This window comes from Chaetodon auriga, chromosome 8, assembly GCF_051107435.1.
Source record: "Chaetodon auriga isolate fChaAug3 chromosome 8, fChaAug3.hap1, whole genome shotgun sequence".
Lineage (NCBI taxonomy): Eukaryota > Metazoa > Chordata > Actinopteri > Chaetodontiformes > Chaetodontidae > Chaetodon > Chaetodon auriga.
This window is the reverse complement of record NC_135081.1, coordinates 5,892,473-5,909,338: the sequence shown is the minus strand read 5'-3', so window position 1 is coordinate 5,909,338 and position 16,866 is coordinate 5,892,473. Positions and strand designations below refer to the sequence as shown.

General features: G+C 44.1%; 1 protein-coding gene across 2 annotated transcripts in view; it reads left to right on the top strand.

Moving 5' to 3' along the window:
• Positions 1 to 16,866, top strand: part of vps13b (vacuolar protein sorting 13 homolog B) — a 319,766-nt gene that overhangs the window by 260,487 nt on the left and 42,413 nt on the right. For both annotated transcript variants that reach the window (XM_076736852.1, XM_076736857.1), the window contains exons 41-45: positions 4,600 to 4,796; positions 6,571 to 6,752; positions 7,358 to 7,578; positions 7,680 to 7,811; positions 13,010 to 13,171. In XM_076736852.1, coding sequence (XP_076592967.1) covers positions 4,600 to 4,796; positions 6,571 to 6,752; positions 7,358 to 7,578; positions 7,680 to 7,811; positions 13,010 to 13,171 — 894 coding nt within the window. The remainder of the gene's footprint in view (positions 1 to 4,599; positions 4,797 to 6,570; positions 6,753 to 7,357; positions 7,579 to 7,679; positions 7,812 to 13,009; positions 13,172 to 16,866) is intronic.

Here is a 16,866-nt window from a genome sequence, read left to right as displayed (position 1 = left end):
AGAGGGGGAATTCAAACCTCCTTCCATTACTCAAAGTCAAATTGCTTTTCTGTGCTGTTTTTACATACAGTAGAAGGGGAGCAATGTCAGAAAGATGCAGGGGGGGGTGGTGGGCAGCTGAAAACTGACAGATGCCTGAGCATCCACAGGTTCCCACCTGTAGAGGGCCCAAGTGATGAAGGGATAGAAGGAAAGAGGAAGGTGACTCATTCTCACCTTCTCACCGCCGTGTGGTCCAGCTCTGTGAATCATAAGCAGGTGTCCTCGCTGCTCTTTTTCCATCCCTCTCGTTCGTCTTCCCCTCCCTCCGCCTCTCTGTGGGGTTCTGAAGCCTGAGAAACAGGGAGTAAACACAGGAGCTATGATTCAGCCTGACCCCAGATCAGGAGAACAGGAGGAGGAGATGCAGTTTGTTTAAGTAGGGAGCAACAACTGGGAACCAGCCTCAGCATATGGTCAAACAAATGTCACATATTCTGTTCTCATACGCATTCGCCTCTTACCAGTGCTAGCTTTTCTCAATATGCAAATGTGTAAAATTCCTCTCTCTGTTTGGGCGGTTGCTCAAATCAAAAAATCACACCATCTGTTCCCCTGCTGTTGCTTTCGTGCATGGCACCGTGGACTATCCTTTAATGTACCAGCAGGGCTCTGTCATCATCATCCGCCATCATGGCCCCGCTGGCCTGTGGCAGATATCATGAAGCCACCTTCAGCCGTAACCGCTGCTGCAGCTGTTGTTTTTGTCATTGTTGTTATTTTGAGAAGCACAGGTCCACCATCAGCTTCACATCCATGGCGCACACATTTTTACACACTTCTCCTCCGATTCTGTTCAACCTTTTGTAGGGAGTGGGATGTGAGGGGAGTCAGTGGGGTATTTCAATTCAGAGCGACACATTGAACCAGAAAGAACAAGAGTGTGTTTTAGCCAAGATAACTATTATTTTAGTGGGACAGCGCTCAAGCAGACCTGCATTAGTCACAGCTAATGCACTATAAAAATAAAAGACTGTCCATGTGGTTAATTTGATCTGGAGTTTTTACACCTCATCCACCAAAACTCCAGTCCCCCTTTTATAAGTTTGGCGCTGCAGAGGAGAAACAAAAAAAAGTTAAGCGTGAAGATCTCAGCGTGGGCTTATTCCTGATTTTCCACACTGATTAATGTTAACGTATATTAGCCCACCTGAGACAGCATAGCGGGAGTCATTTTCAGAACAATTTTCATTACATATCCTGAGTAAACATTTGCTCAAGCTGATGTCAATTCAATTTGTCTGCTGGCTGATAAGAGGTAGCTAGCAGTGGAATTTGTAGACGTATAGGCATCAGTGAAATAACAGAAGACCTAATAGCAGTGTTGATATTGTTAATAGCAGTAATGGCAGACAAGGCTGAGGATGTCAGCAGTCACAGCCTCAAAGGGAGCTCGGGGAGTCTTCAGTTGCACAGACATGTTTAAACTTTTGCAGTGATCACACCTGGGTTGATCATGGAAATTGAAATCATTTCTGTATGTTGCGTATTTGCTTTAGTTTGCCTGCCTGCCTGCCTTTAGTTAACCTTTTGAGAGAATGTGATTGGTCAATCAGTCTCAGAAAAGTAGATCCATGCAGAATTGTAGTTTGCGGTTTGGCAGAAGCCGGGCCGGGTGACAGGGATGGAAATCAGATCTGTATATACACAATGTTGCCAACAGTCCTGGATTTGAATATATTTGTAAATAGTTTTGAATATTTAAACTAATTGAAAAGGCCTCATGTTAGCTTTCCAGGCATTTGAATCACCTCCAAAATGGAACCTTGACTCACAAATTAAGATAACATTGAAGATAACCCTTCATGGGATATTTTGCCCTTGGACTTAGCTGGCAGGCCTGCTTTGTCTAGCGATTGAAGAAAATACATATTGGAGCCATCCAGCCAAGGGAATGTCAGCTATTCAGGGTTACATGTTGTTTATCAGATAAGGTACACACACAATCAGGCAGCGGAAACTAACAGTGCCCAGACTGTATCATGCACTCACATACATATGCACACCTGTGTATACACATATGTATACATGCATATTGTCTTTCATACGTACAATTATACATACTGTAGTCTCTCTCTTGAGCACATATACACAATCCATTTGACATATACACAGGTGCCTCCTTCTCCCAAAAGTCAGTGCCAGACATCCAATTCAACACAGCAAAAAACACCTTTAACTTTTTCTTTCTTATTCTACCATCCCTACATTTTTTGAACTGGTTATCGATTTCATCTCCACTCTCCTCCAAGGCCAGGGCTGCAAGTCAAAGGGAACGTGACGCAAATTCAACCATGCAAATTTATTCCACTGTACCATATACGTACCTCACATATTCATTTCTGTATGCCGTCATGTGTATAGAATATCACAGGTGAAAAAAAAAAAAAAAAACGCCCTCTGTGTTTTAGCAACGCAGTTCTGGGAATTCTCGGTGGAGATTCGGTGAGTTTCCGCTTCGGTGGCTCAGTGCTGGGGTTGCGGGTGCACCACTCTGTCAGGTGCAATTATGACAAGTTGATTCCAGGAAGACCTGTGTGGCATTTCATACATGATGTAAGCTACGGTTACCTCATGCATTCCTCCCTAACCACACATATGAAGGCACACACACATTTTGTCAACACCAAGCTTTTCACATACCAACTTGTTGACAGCTGCATGAGTTTGGTAATTGTCCAGGGAGCTTTGTACCTCCGGTAAACAATTGGATTGTCACAGACACATGTGTACAGGCAAATGCACTCACTCATCCACACACACACACACATGCACACACGTCTCCCTGCCTGGCATCCTTCAGGTGTGCTGTTACGAGCTCCCTGCCACCACTGATCCATCAGTAGCTGAGTTGTGCAGGTGGTCGAGGGAACTTGAGAACTTGGTTTTGTTCACACAGGAGCACCAGACACATTTATGCTAATTTTGGCACAATGTGAGAGGAATGAATGAGGCCTTCCAGTCATCACATAATGTGAGAACACTCACATAACCTGATTGTTATTCAGTCTCTGAGCCAGCTCCAGGACTTCAATGCTAATGGCTGTCTTGTAGCTCATAGTGGCCTGGTGTTTAGTTATGCTGTGGTCATGCTGTGTTGTTATGGAGATGAGTTGTCCTCTCGCTGCTTTGGTGGTCCGCGGTCAAAGTGTTGTAGTTTTTTCCGACTAGACGAGAAATTAAAGATTGGTTTGTCTGAAATGAGTAAAATTCAAGGTTGTAATACAAACATCATAAAAAAGCACTTGTTCATGCCTTCTCTCATGCAAGGATTCCCAGTGACTTGAAAGGGTCACTTAAGTATGAATGTTGATGATCTGCAGACCACTGAAGTTGCTTAATACTTGATGTGTAACTGGGGGATTCACAGGGCTGAAGTCGTACCTGTTGTGCAATAACAAAGCCTTACAGTAATCCTACTGCTGATGAGTAATCAGGGTCACACTGAGGCGGTTACAATAGCCTGCTTGTGTGGAGCGGAGCCTCAAGTTAAAGTGATGAACAACGGAGGAATACGATAGTAAGACACCACTGGTGTTTATCTGTAAAGGAGACTAAGTGGGGGATATGAAAGCACTGCCGTCATTTGCCGGCGCAAAGCCAGCACCTTAAGAAAGGAATATCTGATCCATTGGTCGCAAACAGTATCGTTTTTACAGCAAAACCTGACATAAAGACGTTCTCTGACATGTTGCTGATGAGTTGTAACAGCAACAGTAACTATTTGAGTTCAGTTGAAAAGCTCAGTGTAACCTTATAAGGCAGAGAAACACATTGGTTGTGCAGTGTCTTTGGGTTCTCTAAAGTATCCAAGTGAGCAATTCCTTCACATTTCCTCCGAGCTCTCCAGGAGAGAAAACAAATATAAATGATCATTTTTAGTCTGAGTTCAATGGTTGTCAGCAGCTGGCTGTATGGAAAATAGGAAGGAAGAAATAATGATGCTAGACCTTTGTGCTCCTGTGATTTGATCCAAGTAAATACTGGAATTTAGCCATTATTGACTGGTTTGTATCTAGTTCAGAAGCACTCTGACTCTGTATGAGGAGGAGGAGGAGGAGAGGTTTGTTTGAACCACAGATATTAACGGAGATTTGCATAAGCAAGAGTACGGAGATACAGAGAGTTATCCTGTTTGACATTGTTCATCGTTCCTACTGTGTTTACTCAGCAAGTATCAAAAACGCTGCTCTGCAATCAGCTGCAACAAACCTCCTTTTAGACTTTTATTTTCTGTCCTTACATGTACTTAACATCTGCTTATGTATGTTGTGACATGGCCTTAGTCATTTAGCTTTCGTCGTAAAGAAGTCCTTTTTGTGATTTGTGATGTTATGTTAATTCTCATAATGATCATGTTCATACTGAAGAAATCAGAGAGCCAGTGTCTGGCAGTCTAGTTTTTTGCCATTAAGAGAGCTCTGAGTTGATGGACGCTTATTACTCCTGCTCTACTAACAATGCTGCTTACCCCTAAGAGGATAGAGCAGATGCATAAAAGCTAAAAATGCGTATTTGGTAGTTACGTAAGGAAGCTGTTTACTGTGTCTTTCCTTCCAGGTACCATGCAGCCTGGAGTACTGGGACGAGCTCCAGCAAGCCTTTGTTCCATACCGGGAGTTCAGCCTTTCAGAGAGCAGTCCCTGCCAGCTGCAGCTGCCCAGCCTCAGCCTCACCGACCAGCAGAAGGAGCTGGTGGCCTCAGACCTGTGGAGGATAGTACTCAATAATAACGGAGAGGGAGGTGATGAGCAGAGGTGAGGGAAAATTTCATGCACAGTGTTCTGTATTATGTACTGTAACTTTGTGCTTGTAGGTATCTCTGTGTTGATGTGTGTCTGTACACCCGAACCTGTAATTTGTAAGAGAGCGTGCGTATGCCTACACACAAATATGTGTGTGGATCTACAGTACGTGTGCCGTCCAGTGTGAGGGAAAGCAGAGAGAGAGAGAGCGCACCCAGGCCGCCGAGCACAAAGAGCTAGCAATGTGTCCCTCGCCCCACATCTGGTGTGCAGGAGCAGGGAGCGGGCTTGGAAGGCGTTCAGATCGACCTAATGAGATTTCCCAGCACACCAAGTGCCTGTCAGGGCCCATCCGGATTCCTTCCTGCTTACCTTGAGTGTATCTAATCGGGGGGAAGCTCACGGGAAGCAAGAAGAGTAAAGCCCCCTTTGGGTTGGCTCATAAGTTCTTAGGCCTGGCCTGGCCCGGTCTGGCCTGGCCTGGCCTGGGTTGGGCTGGGCTGGGTTGAGTTGGGCTGGGATGGGTTGGACTGGGCCTGCCAAGCACCATAACACCTCAGAGAGCATGCCTTTACTCCCAGCTTCTTGCTACCACTGCTTCCTCTCTTCATCACACTCATGTCTCAACCGGCATCCTGTTACATCTTCTGTGCTTCACCCATTTTTCATTTCTTTCTGTCTTTTTCTCCTTCCTTCCTCATCTTAATTTACTCTCTGTTTTTTTCTCATTCCCCCCTTTTTACTTCCTCCTGGGATTTAGGAAACTTTTAGTGGAAGAGAATTGCCAAGCCCACATTCTGTGTGGCTTAGAGAGCTCCAGAGGAGCAGAAAGGGAGGTTTAAGAAAACATGTAAGAGAAGAAACAGAGAAAAAACTCTACAGTACCAGATACAGTGTAAAGCAAAATATACATCTGTGTTTCATTACAATCATACTCCAAACACTACAGTTCCTTTATGTTTAAATTATTTGTCTTTTTTGATCAAAATTGATTCCCCTTTCCTTACTCGCTCGTTTCATCTGCCTTACTTTAGTTTCCACCAGAAAAATAACTTGGCTGCCCTGCCAACTGGAAGTAATGAAAATTGTCAACATATGATGCTTATCTTTTTAAGGAGCACTCTGCTGCACCAGCGTTTTTCAGGTCTTGAGCGTTTCCTGCTGGAGTTTTTATGGTGGATCATGGTAGCAGCAAATTACAGAGCAAATGGTCATTCACTTCAATTACCTTCCATTCAACATCATCAACCATGACATGCAATTAATGTCCATGGAGAGGTTCTGCTGGAAACTGCGGCAGTAATAATGTACCTAAACTCCCAGCCTCGGACAGCGAGGAGGCCCCGTCCACATCGTTGTCTATTTTCATTCCTTTTTGTTTGAATAATTGTAGCATTTGTGATGAGGATGTCACACAATTTATAACTCCCTGGGCAAGAGACAAAAGCATTCAGCTACAAATAAGGATCAGACTATTTTAATTAGCGGGTAGAATTATTCTGGCCATTATTCCACAGCTGTGCCTATGCTTTTGATATTACAAAACAAAGTTTGATTGAAAATCAATAACCGTTCGCTAGTTTTCCCTTAAAGCTGTCAGAGGCTGAATCACAGTCGTATATTTTTCTCCATTATTACTTCCATATGAAATCATTTCATATTCACAGAGTGCCTTCAATTAATTCTTTTTATATTTTTCTTTATTAGTTTGTGCTGCACTTTTAGTGTTTTTTTCACCATCCAAAGTACCGTAACGTATTTGACTGTGTCTCTTCTCCCCCTCCAGTTCGGATAGTGAGAGTGGGTCCCAGCTGCCCTGCGATCAGTTGGTATCTCCAATGGCGTTGGCAGCCTGCACCCGTGTGGACTCCTGCTTTGCACCCTGGTTTGTCCCCTCCCTGGGTGTGTCCCTACAGCTAGCACAGCTGGACGTTCACCTCTGCCACCACCTAGAACAGCTGGGCACAGGTAGGATACAGAATACACAGTCATAAGGTATGAGGTTTGAGTATTGAGGCTTATTAGATGTCAATGTAATCTAGCTGTTAGACAAAGTGACTTGAAATTTTCTTTTATTTGTGCAGAAAAAAGGTTCAGCCTTCTTCTCCGTGTTTTTTGGTTGATCATGGTAGCAGCAAATGCAGAACCAATGATCATTCACTTTAACAACCTTAAATTTAACATCATCAACTGCAGCTAATGAGTCAGTTAATTCATTGAGTGGTTCACCTTCAACATGCTGCAGTAATTTAGAATGATCAATTATAGTTTGCATTTGATTATGTCAGTCTCAGTCTTATGATAAGAAACACCTCCAAACACATTTCTCCTCACTTGCATTAAACTGTGTGTGACCTCTTGTGTGACATCCACAGTGATGCACACATGCATTACTTTTGTTATGTATGTTATTTTTGTTTGACCTGACTCGACACATAGTCCCAGATGGCAGGACGGTCATTCCTCTTTATTCTAAAACAGTTTAAGTCAATTTTGATGGTTCTGTCACGTTTTGATTAAACATGTCTCACAGTCCAGTCTCTAAATACAGATGCTGTCTCTGACTCCTCCAGTTCCAGCTCGACAACTTCGCCCCTTCCTGCCAGACAGGAAATTACCTCAGGAGCAGGAGTTCATGGTGATTGATGCTCGAGAGCCGCGGGTCTTCCTACGCCAGTGGAGCACCGGACCACGTCACTGTCAGGAGATCAGCTTTTCTACCCAGTTAGGCTGCAAGCTGCTGGAGTACCGAAACCTGACACACCTTCAGCTCCTCCAGCCTTGTGTACTACAGGTAAAGCTCAGCTGTTTGTGTTGGTTTTACATCTGTCTAGATTTTTGCATTTTTCAGAAAAGTGAAAGTGAATTTAAAATTTGATTTCTTGTGTTTTTCAGGGCCAGGCTGCAGCCACCTGCTGCCCCGAGAACACCACACTGGATGTGAATGTGTTTGTGGACCCAGTATTCCTCAACATCAGCCAGTATGCCATCCACACTGTGGACACTGCCATTCAAAGCTGGCACCAGGTAACAGAGAGTTTAGGCTGGAGGGACTGCAATACATTATATTTTTAACCACACTCCAAAAAATACAGTGAAGTACAAGATCCATGAATTGACACTCAGAAATCACACATTTTTAACGATAGATTGTTCATATTTTTTCAAAATTTTGGAATAATGTAGCAGTTAGGGGTCCTGAAGCTGAGCTTACCCTTCAGTTTCTTTTTTAAATTTCCCCACTTACAGCTCATGTCAGATTCAAAATAGTTGATTTCACACATGAAAACAGACAAAGGCAATCTCCAGCCAAATTTTCACTGATGCTTGAGGAAGCACATTTGAAGTGGCCAAAGTAATCAGTGATATGGTCAGTTAGGTTTACAAAGTATTGGAGGATGACTTGTTCACTTGTACATTTAAATAATGGGATACATTCAGACATTTCAGGTGTCCAGGGATTTGCCCTGCTGCTCGACTGCTAGCGCTCGCACATAGCTATTACATATATTTGGAGCAAGAGGCTAGTAAATCCATAGAGGAAATCCTTACAAAATGTGCGTACGTTTAGAGAATATGCTGAAAGACGGTCTTTCTGTCCCAGATGGAGTATCAGCTAAACAAACTCACAACAAAGTGGATTTCATGAGAATGGTTTCAGTTGTATGCCAGTGGTAATAAAATTTGCAGGATGGAACTGCCTTTCAGTTTGCTGTAAACTCTGACTAAGAGGCTACAGTGTGTCTGTTCTTGGGCTTGTAGTCCTATGGTCCTCGTCATCTCTCAGTTCTCAGCTCTCAGCACTGCCTCTGGTAGCCAGGATATTTGTGTGTGAAGTGATGCCCATGAAAACACGGTAAAACTTGAGTGGTGACACCTGCCAAGACTTCATCTGGCCCCAGTCCTCCACCCACTTGTCTACTTCACATACACACACACACACACACGCACGCACACTCACCCTGGCCTCTTTGGCTTTGTATGCCCTATCATGGCTATGCTCGGCTCAGCTGTGGCTGTGCTGACTCATATACTGGCCTCTGGAGACGTGAAGTACTCTCATGGTTTTACATGCATGCAGACTCTCGCTGCCAGGTGAGAGAAATAATAGCTTGTGTTTTTCTAGGAACAGCTGTGGTCTTTTACCTGTGGAAAATAAAATTAAGCAAGCTGTATAGAAAGCCTACTATAAAATGATTGTTCTGGCGAGCGGTTTAATACCTTTGTTTTCACCCAGTGGCATCATTGACTCATCAAAAGCTCTTAACCGACCGTGTTGGATGATGGGTCATAATTGACCCTTGGCTTCATTATTGCATCATGTAGCACATGCTTGTGAATGTTCCCTATTTCTGCTGGTTAATTTTGCCATAAATAAGACTTTAGAGCATTGGTGGTGTTGTAATGAATGGCCATATTGCAGCCTTACTGGAGTGTTTTGGACATGTTGGTATCCATGGTGGGCTTTATTCAATATGCCAAGCATGATTACTTAGGTTATTTGTTGGCCATATGCTCTCAGCCAAGGCTTTTCTGATACTGATTGGGTGATATGTTTGGCTTTTTGAATGGTATCTTTGCCCAGTATCTTGAGACCCGAAATAGAGGCATACAGTGCTCACACACATGAGCACACACAGAATATACTTCGTCACTTGTACACTGCACAGTCTTGACTTTTATGACACAGTCACACTCAAACACAACCCCTGAAGGCTGCATTTACATGTCCACTGGTATGGGATTGATTCATAAAATGATTAATCCTGCTGTATTGATTGGTCTAAACAGCAGCAGCAGCAGCCTTGTAACTTGTACAGAACCTTTTAACTACCTCCAGCCTTCACCACTTTGCTGAACACAAGGGAAAAACACACCATAATTATAAGGCAAATGTGCTGCATGTGGGTATGGTAGTTCTTCAGTCAGGGGTAGACAGAGGTCAAGTGCAAAAGACTGTATTTTTTAGAAAATGCTTTTCTTAAATATTTGGTTCTCCTCAGAGAACGCTGTGACTTCGATCGTGGATTGTCATTTTCCCTTTATGGGGTTTTCACCAAAACGAAATCTTGTACATGGTGAGAAAACTTCAGCCCAAGCTGCCTGGTGGTGTGCTGCGCTATAGGGATGGATGTAAAGACCGCCCAGTTGAACTAAAATGTGTCTTTGATCTGATAGAGGTTTACATTCCACACACACACTCGTGCACAGAATGTGCATGCGTAGAAAAAGTTGATTCTAATTGAAAACGTAATCGCGAGCAGTTGAAAACGCTAACAGGCTCCGTCCTTCCGCAACAGAAGGATGTATCCTAACGTGTGTAATTGTATCAGTGATTTTCATGTTTCCTGGTGTCAAGGCTGGCAGGCAGGCATGTTGTGATGTGGCCTATAGGGTCGGCATTGAACTGCGGAGAAGATTCCTCAACTACCACACAATTGAAACCTCACAACCCAAGCATGGTCATACCAGACCACCACAGCCAGAGCAGCTGGAGCGCTTCCAGATGCAGAGCAATAAATAGAAATAAAAGACACTTCTTGGTATATGGTTGTAATTTATTCTCATATAGTAGCCATAATTTGTTATGATATACACAGTAACATGGAATGTGTCCTTGATAACGTCATGGATACAAGACACATCAACATCAAGACCTTTCTGGCATTCAGGACACATGCCTCATGACTTCTCATTAATATTGATATGAATTTATATTATAATACTACTCAGTGTGTCACAGAGCCAGCAGACTTGCCTCCTCTTCCTTACCCTTTGCTTCTTTCCTTTTGTTTCTAACCTTTTATCAAGTCCCCACTTAAAGTTCTGTCACCAGGCAGATTGTTCACAATTCAGGTCAAATTAATCTTCAGTGATGCTGTTATATGGGAAACTGAAAGAAAACTAAGGTGAAACTATAGCGTTTTTCATTTTTTGAGGGATTTTTAGTCACGAACATGAAGAAAAAAATCAATTTTTTCTTAATTTCTTCTTCTTTTGCCTTTTCTCCTTGCTCAATAGCCCCATATGGCCCCAACCTCAGCCCCCCTCCAGCCTAACCTCAGGCCCCATGTCTCAATTCTCCATCTTCAGTCCTTAGCCCCACTTTCAATCTTTGCTCCCCCCAGCCCCTAACCCCAGGGAAGTGGCTTTGGTGGAAAGCCACACAAAAGCCCAGTAGTATTTACACACTCTGCCTTCTCACAGAACGTTCACAGGCTGTTACATGTGCAATTGAGACAACAGGAATTTGCCTCCTGTTATTTTTTTCCCCCATTTCTCCCATGTTTGAACAATTCTCTGCTTTCCTCCGCAACCGGAAAGAAAGTGATAGAGAGATCAGGTTCCTGTTAGGAGCAGATGTGAGGGTGAGGGTCATCTAGAGAGGAATATATAGGTGATCGTAGAACTCATCACTTTTTCATTATGTCCCTTTTAGAGGTTTCACTATCTCCTTCATGGTGTCATGTTTCATGAGTGTTTCTCTTGAGTGGGTGTCATTATTTACAATCTGTTTTCCAGACATTTTACTGTACCTTGCCATTTATACATGTGCCACTCTGCCATGCAGATCTGGGTTAGACTCTGTGAAAACTAAAGTAATAGTATCTGGGTGGATTAGTGAAATGGATACTTTGATTCCTGGTAGGACTGCGTCTGAAGAAGAAGCTGTCATCTTGTGCTCTTTAACAAGGAAGATGTGTTGACTGTTTAAATATCTTTGTCCTAATATTTGTCCACTTAAAGTCCCTGGATAGACAGAGTGATTATGATTACTGTAGGGAGCTTTTCTGATGTGTGTATCATGTTGCCTCATGAATCGGAGCAGAAAGACGATACCATCAAAGAGTGGGTTTAGCAATGGCATCTTAAGATGGCAGCAGGAAGTTTGTAAATCGCAGTGTCACATTCGAAAGGGAGCACAGATAGTGTTCCACTATAAAACTGGAATGGACTGAACCCACCGTCGCAGCTGTCCCATCTATATTTTGCTCTCTCTGCCGCTCTCTCACACATCTATCATCAAGTGTTCTTTTTAATGGTGTAAACTTTCCCATCCGTTTTCAATAGCATCAACAACCCCAGGACCCTGAACGTGCTTGGCAGTCAAACTCCAGGCTTTTACTGCCAGCCTCTTTTAACCATCAACCATCAGCCCCCTGCCATTTAAAAGTACGCAGCAGGCTGGGGTCCCTCTCAGTAGGGATAGTTGAGTAGTTATTGAGAAGTTGTCTGAACCACAGTCATGTGCGTCAAGAGTCAGGGAGGGGTGTGCAGGAGAGATCCCATCAGGGCCTAAGAGCCTTTGGAAGGAGCTCAAGTAAAACTTACACATACGCTTGCACCCACACACTAACTATCCAACTCACATGCACACTGTGTGCTGCTCTGAAATTGTGTGTTTGAATTCCTGTATGCAGGAGACTCGACACACTCCCCTCTCCCTGTTAAACCAGTGTTTTCAATAGCAGGCCAGTGAGCTCTTCGCTCTTGCATGCAAAGTGACGTAAGAATGGACAGCATCCCTGTACGGCTCGCATGACTGGAGTTTTCTGTGAGGCTTTCTCAATGACCCATTGCTGTAGGTGGGCCTTACTCCACCATATTGTTTTCTCCCAACAAACCACAATATATTGATGACTCTTACTACCAGGAATGCCTACTTAAAGGCCCACTTTGTTCCAAGCGTTGGGAAAATATTTGGAAAAACAGCGCATACTCAAACGGAGTTGCCATTTGAAATGAGTTGACATCTCGAGGCCTGTTTAAAGAAGGATGTGAAAAAGTCGAGATGCCTGCTGGAGGTTTTGTGTGGGACCAGGGGGCAGATTTAGCCCCCAAGCCCACTCTAAGATGCTTCAGCCTGGGTAACTGTCATACTGTGATATAATTCGCTCCTCTGTTGAGGTTGTGTTGTTCCCACAGGTGATATCATTCATCTCTTTCTCCCACTGGCTGACAGCTGCACCACCAAGATCTGCATCTTTAAGACTGAAAATACATACATTACATTATTGACACCTGCATATGTGCTTATACACACTTCACACACTGTACATTATACACCCACTATAAACACACACACCTGGAAGTATTTGCTTATTATATCACATCTTTCATTCACAAAAGCTCTTTCTCATGTCACCCCTCTTCTTTTTCCCTCTCTTCATCCATCCGTTCATCTATACCTGCTACCTCAACGCCCACCCCCTGTTTTCTCTCAGAATGGGAACCCGGAGGCTGACGAACTGGTCTACAGCCACTATGTGATCTGTAACGACACACACGAGACACTGCGCTTTGGCCAGGTGGACACAGACGAGAACGTGCTGCTGGCCAGCCTCCACAGCCACCAGTACAGCTGGAGATCCCACAAGTCCCCTCAGGTAGCATAAACACACACACAAACACACATACATACACTCACATATACGTTAGTAGATGGCCCAGGAGCTGGGAAATATCTGATTCCCCACAGCCCTGCGATTTTGGTTGGAATTTTGAGTAGATACACACATGCATGCTTATGCACACACGCAACTTTAGCAAACCAGTGCACATACATACATCAATGCATCCTCAATATATGTCCATGGAACATGTACACAGATAGACACACACATCTACATATACAGAATTGTGCTCTGTACACATAGAGAAGCACAATACACAGATGGTACCTACATGGACTTGCACAAACACACACACACACACACACACACACACACACACACACATTCTGAACCAAACAAGTGAGTACAGATGTGCTACATGTGTGCACACACACACACATACCAATGTATATAGAGTGGCTTACACGTACAAATTCATACTCATTGACTTGTGCATAGAAATTCTGTCCTCAGGCTCACAGAGGTATACACACAGACACACTGGACACGCCGTCGTCAGTGTGCAGACACTATCTGTGTGTTTCTGTCAGAGCTCTCAGACAGTGCCCTGACAGCATTGTTAAAGAAGATTGATTATATTTAACCCTTTGTGGTTTTGAGGTTGAGTGGAGGGTGGGCTGGCGATATGTGGCATATGTGTGTGTGTTTGGTGCACACATGTTTCAGGACCCCCATGCGCTCCACAGCGAGTGTGAGAAAGTCAAGCTTGAGAAAAGACATGGCCATAATTGCTCACAGTAAGTCAGTAAGTCAAGTTGTATTAATCATGGACCATGGTTAATCTGTGCTCTTACCTCACTCTCACTCACACACACACACACACATACACACGCACGCACACACACACACACTTGGAGAGTGGCAATCTGGCATATCAGCACAGCGAATACCACTTCTCATTTTAGCAGTGAGTCAAAATGACCTCTGTATTTTCAGGGATGTTTTGGAAGAAAGATTGTCCGAATGGGCCAAATGTCATCATAGATGAAGAATGTGATTCCAAGATGGTTCTGTCATGTGTTATTCCATCATGTGTTTGTGGTATATGAAATATGTGTTCTCAAGATGAACATGATTTGTGAAACTAGATAAATAAGAAGTAGTGCAACTTTGCCAAAAGCACTCAGCTAACTTATTGAACTTGATGATAAAATGCCTGCCAATGTGTCCGCCTCAGCAAATTGTAGCACACACTCCTAATTACATTTTGGGGTTATAAAAATAGTGACACTGATAAGAGAAAGGCTTGTATTTCTTAAATGGTTACTTGGTCCTGCTAGTGTGTTTTTTTAGCTCTTACAAATCAGTGTCCAGACTGAGTATAAGTGGTTGTGCTGTTTTGCTTCGGTCCCATGTTGCTTCGGAGTGTCTAAAACAACTCTGATCACCACGAGCCATCATTCCCCAGACCTCTCCACTCTCCTTTTTCTATCTGTGAGCCTGCTCTCCACTTCAACCCGAGGACCTTCCCCTTCACCCCTGACCTCTAGTCTGTTAGTCTGTTATAGTACCAACCTCAAGTCCCGTCCTGCATTAAACATTTGATTATTTCTGGCTGCCCATTTGTGCTGTTATTGTATATTTACCAGAACTTTAAAGCTATCATCTCCTATCACCTAATTCTGTCCTCACTTCCCTCATCCTTAAACCCCTAAACCTCTCCCATAATCTCCGTCTTTTTCCTTTTTAATAGTCCATTTTTTCTTTCATTTTACTTTGAATAACCATGTTAAACATCAGCTGCCTCCAAACACTGCAGGCCCCAGTGCTGGTTGTTTGAATGATGGACCTCAACTCTGTGATGACATTTGTGTCTAGTCAACTGTCTGCGCTGTCCTCGCATTGGTCCAGCCAGCAGACCTGAGCTTTTAGCTCTTTTCATGTTGTCTGAGCTCCATTCATAATGATGTTTAAATCTTTCCCGTCTCACTTTTTCGCATCCCCTCATCCCCTCCCCATTCCCCAATCCTGTCACCCCTCCAAGTACATCAGTAAACACTTTTCAGCTTGGGACCCACAGTGCAATTAGCTCATTCATACCGCGGAAATGCTAATGCTGTGTATAGTATTTTCTGTCTTTTTTTGCCATGCACTGTAGGGACCCAGCGGACGCAGGCCAAAACCAATTTCAGGCCACACACCCTAAGCCATAGTTTAGAAAACATAGCTGCACAATATTCCCTTGATGTTGGCTCGGTCCAGTGCTCTCTTTATTCCTGATGCCTCACCTCCATCAGCTCGATGAGATCAGCAGACCTGGACAGTCTCTGGCCCGCACGCTGTTTTGGGGGTCTCACTTGGACATTTGTGCCTTTCTCTTAACAGTCTCCAACAACAGCACACAGTTTCCCAGCCCTGTCCCTGTCCTTTTCTCACACCCCCTAGCATATCCCTGTGTTCTGGTGTTTACGACCATGCTGGCTGAGCTCTTTAGTCCTGTCTGGCTTGTCCTGCTGCTGGCCTCCGCCTGGCTATCCAGTTCTTTCTTGGACTCTGGCTAGGAGGCAACTCTGTCCTTTATATCTCTGTCACACCCCAGTAAGTGCTGTCCTTTCATTTGGGATCATGACCTTGGATAACCCCTGAAGCCTTGCTCCACATCTGGCCTGGTCCAGTCTGTTCTTTGGTCACCCCAGTACCTTTTCTTTTGGATTTATACAGTTGTTTTGCGTACCTTTTTAATTTCCATACATCATCCATTGTCACATTGCTCTGCCAGTAGCCCTGGTTTAACCGTCCTCTCTTGACATGAGGTCATGGCTCCTCCTCCCTTAATTCTATCTTCCAAGCCCTCTTAACCACCAAGCTACCATTAGTGCCATCACTCTGTCTGGGGCTCATCTGTCTCTGCCTCCCAACTGTGCCCCCTTCCCCCACTTTATGTAACACACACACACATGCGCGCGCACACACACACACACACACACACACATACTGAAGTACACATTCCCCACCCCTGTTGTTCATGGCCAACCTTGTCTTGTCTGGGAGGCCTGGGGCCTGTCCAGAAGGCAGGCCATCAGCCTGTCCTCATGGCTCTGGTATGATGTGTGTGTCCCAGCTGACCTGTCCCCAGGCACACACACTCATACACATACACACAAGCCAGAGCTACTAATTTGCTGTTGTAAAGTAATCTGTCCCCCTTTCTCTCTCTGGCTCCCCTGAGAGCTCACTGGACATGAGATCATCTTGAACAGAGGGAGATGGTGGGAGTGAAGAAGAAGGGATGGAGGCAGAATCGACAGGGAAATATGAGAAAGTCAAAATGAGGGTAGCAAGGAGTTGTCAAGGGGGATACTGTACAGGCCTACTTGAGAATATACAGGAGGACTTGTAAAAAGGGAAGCTAGGGGCATAGGATGAGCCATGCTCTTAACTCTCACAGATTGGCGTAGAGAACTCTACAGTGGCAGCACAGCCAAAAATGTGTCTACTCGCTATCTTGCTGTCTCTCCCACCTTCCTCACTTCTCTCTGTTCATGATGCACGACCAACATTAAGCAAGCATAGCTGAGTAGATTTGCCAAGTATGTTTTATTATCGTGCATTAAGTCATTTAATCCTGTCTTAATCTGCTATTGCACGTCCATAGACATAGCCAGAAAGAGTCAGGAGAGAGAGGACAGAACTTCCTAACTGAGCAGGCCTGCTGTTATTTCAACTTG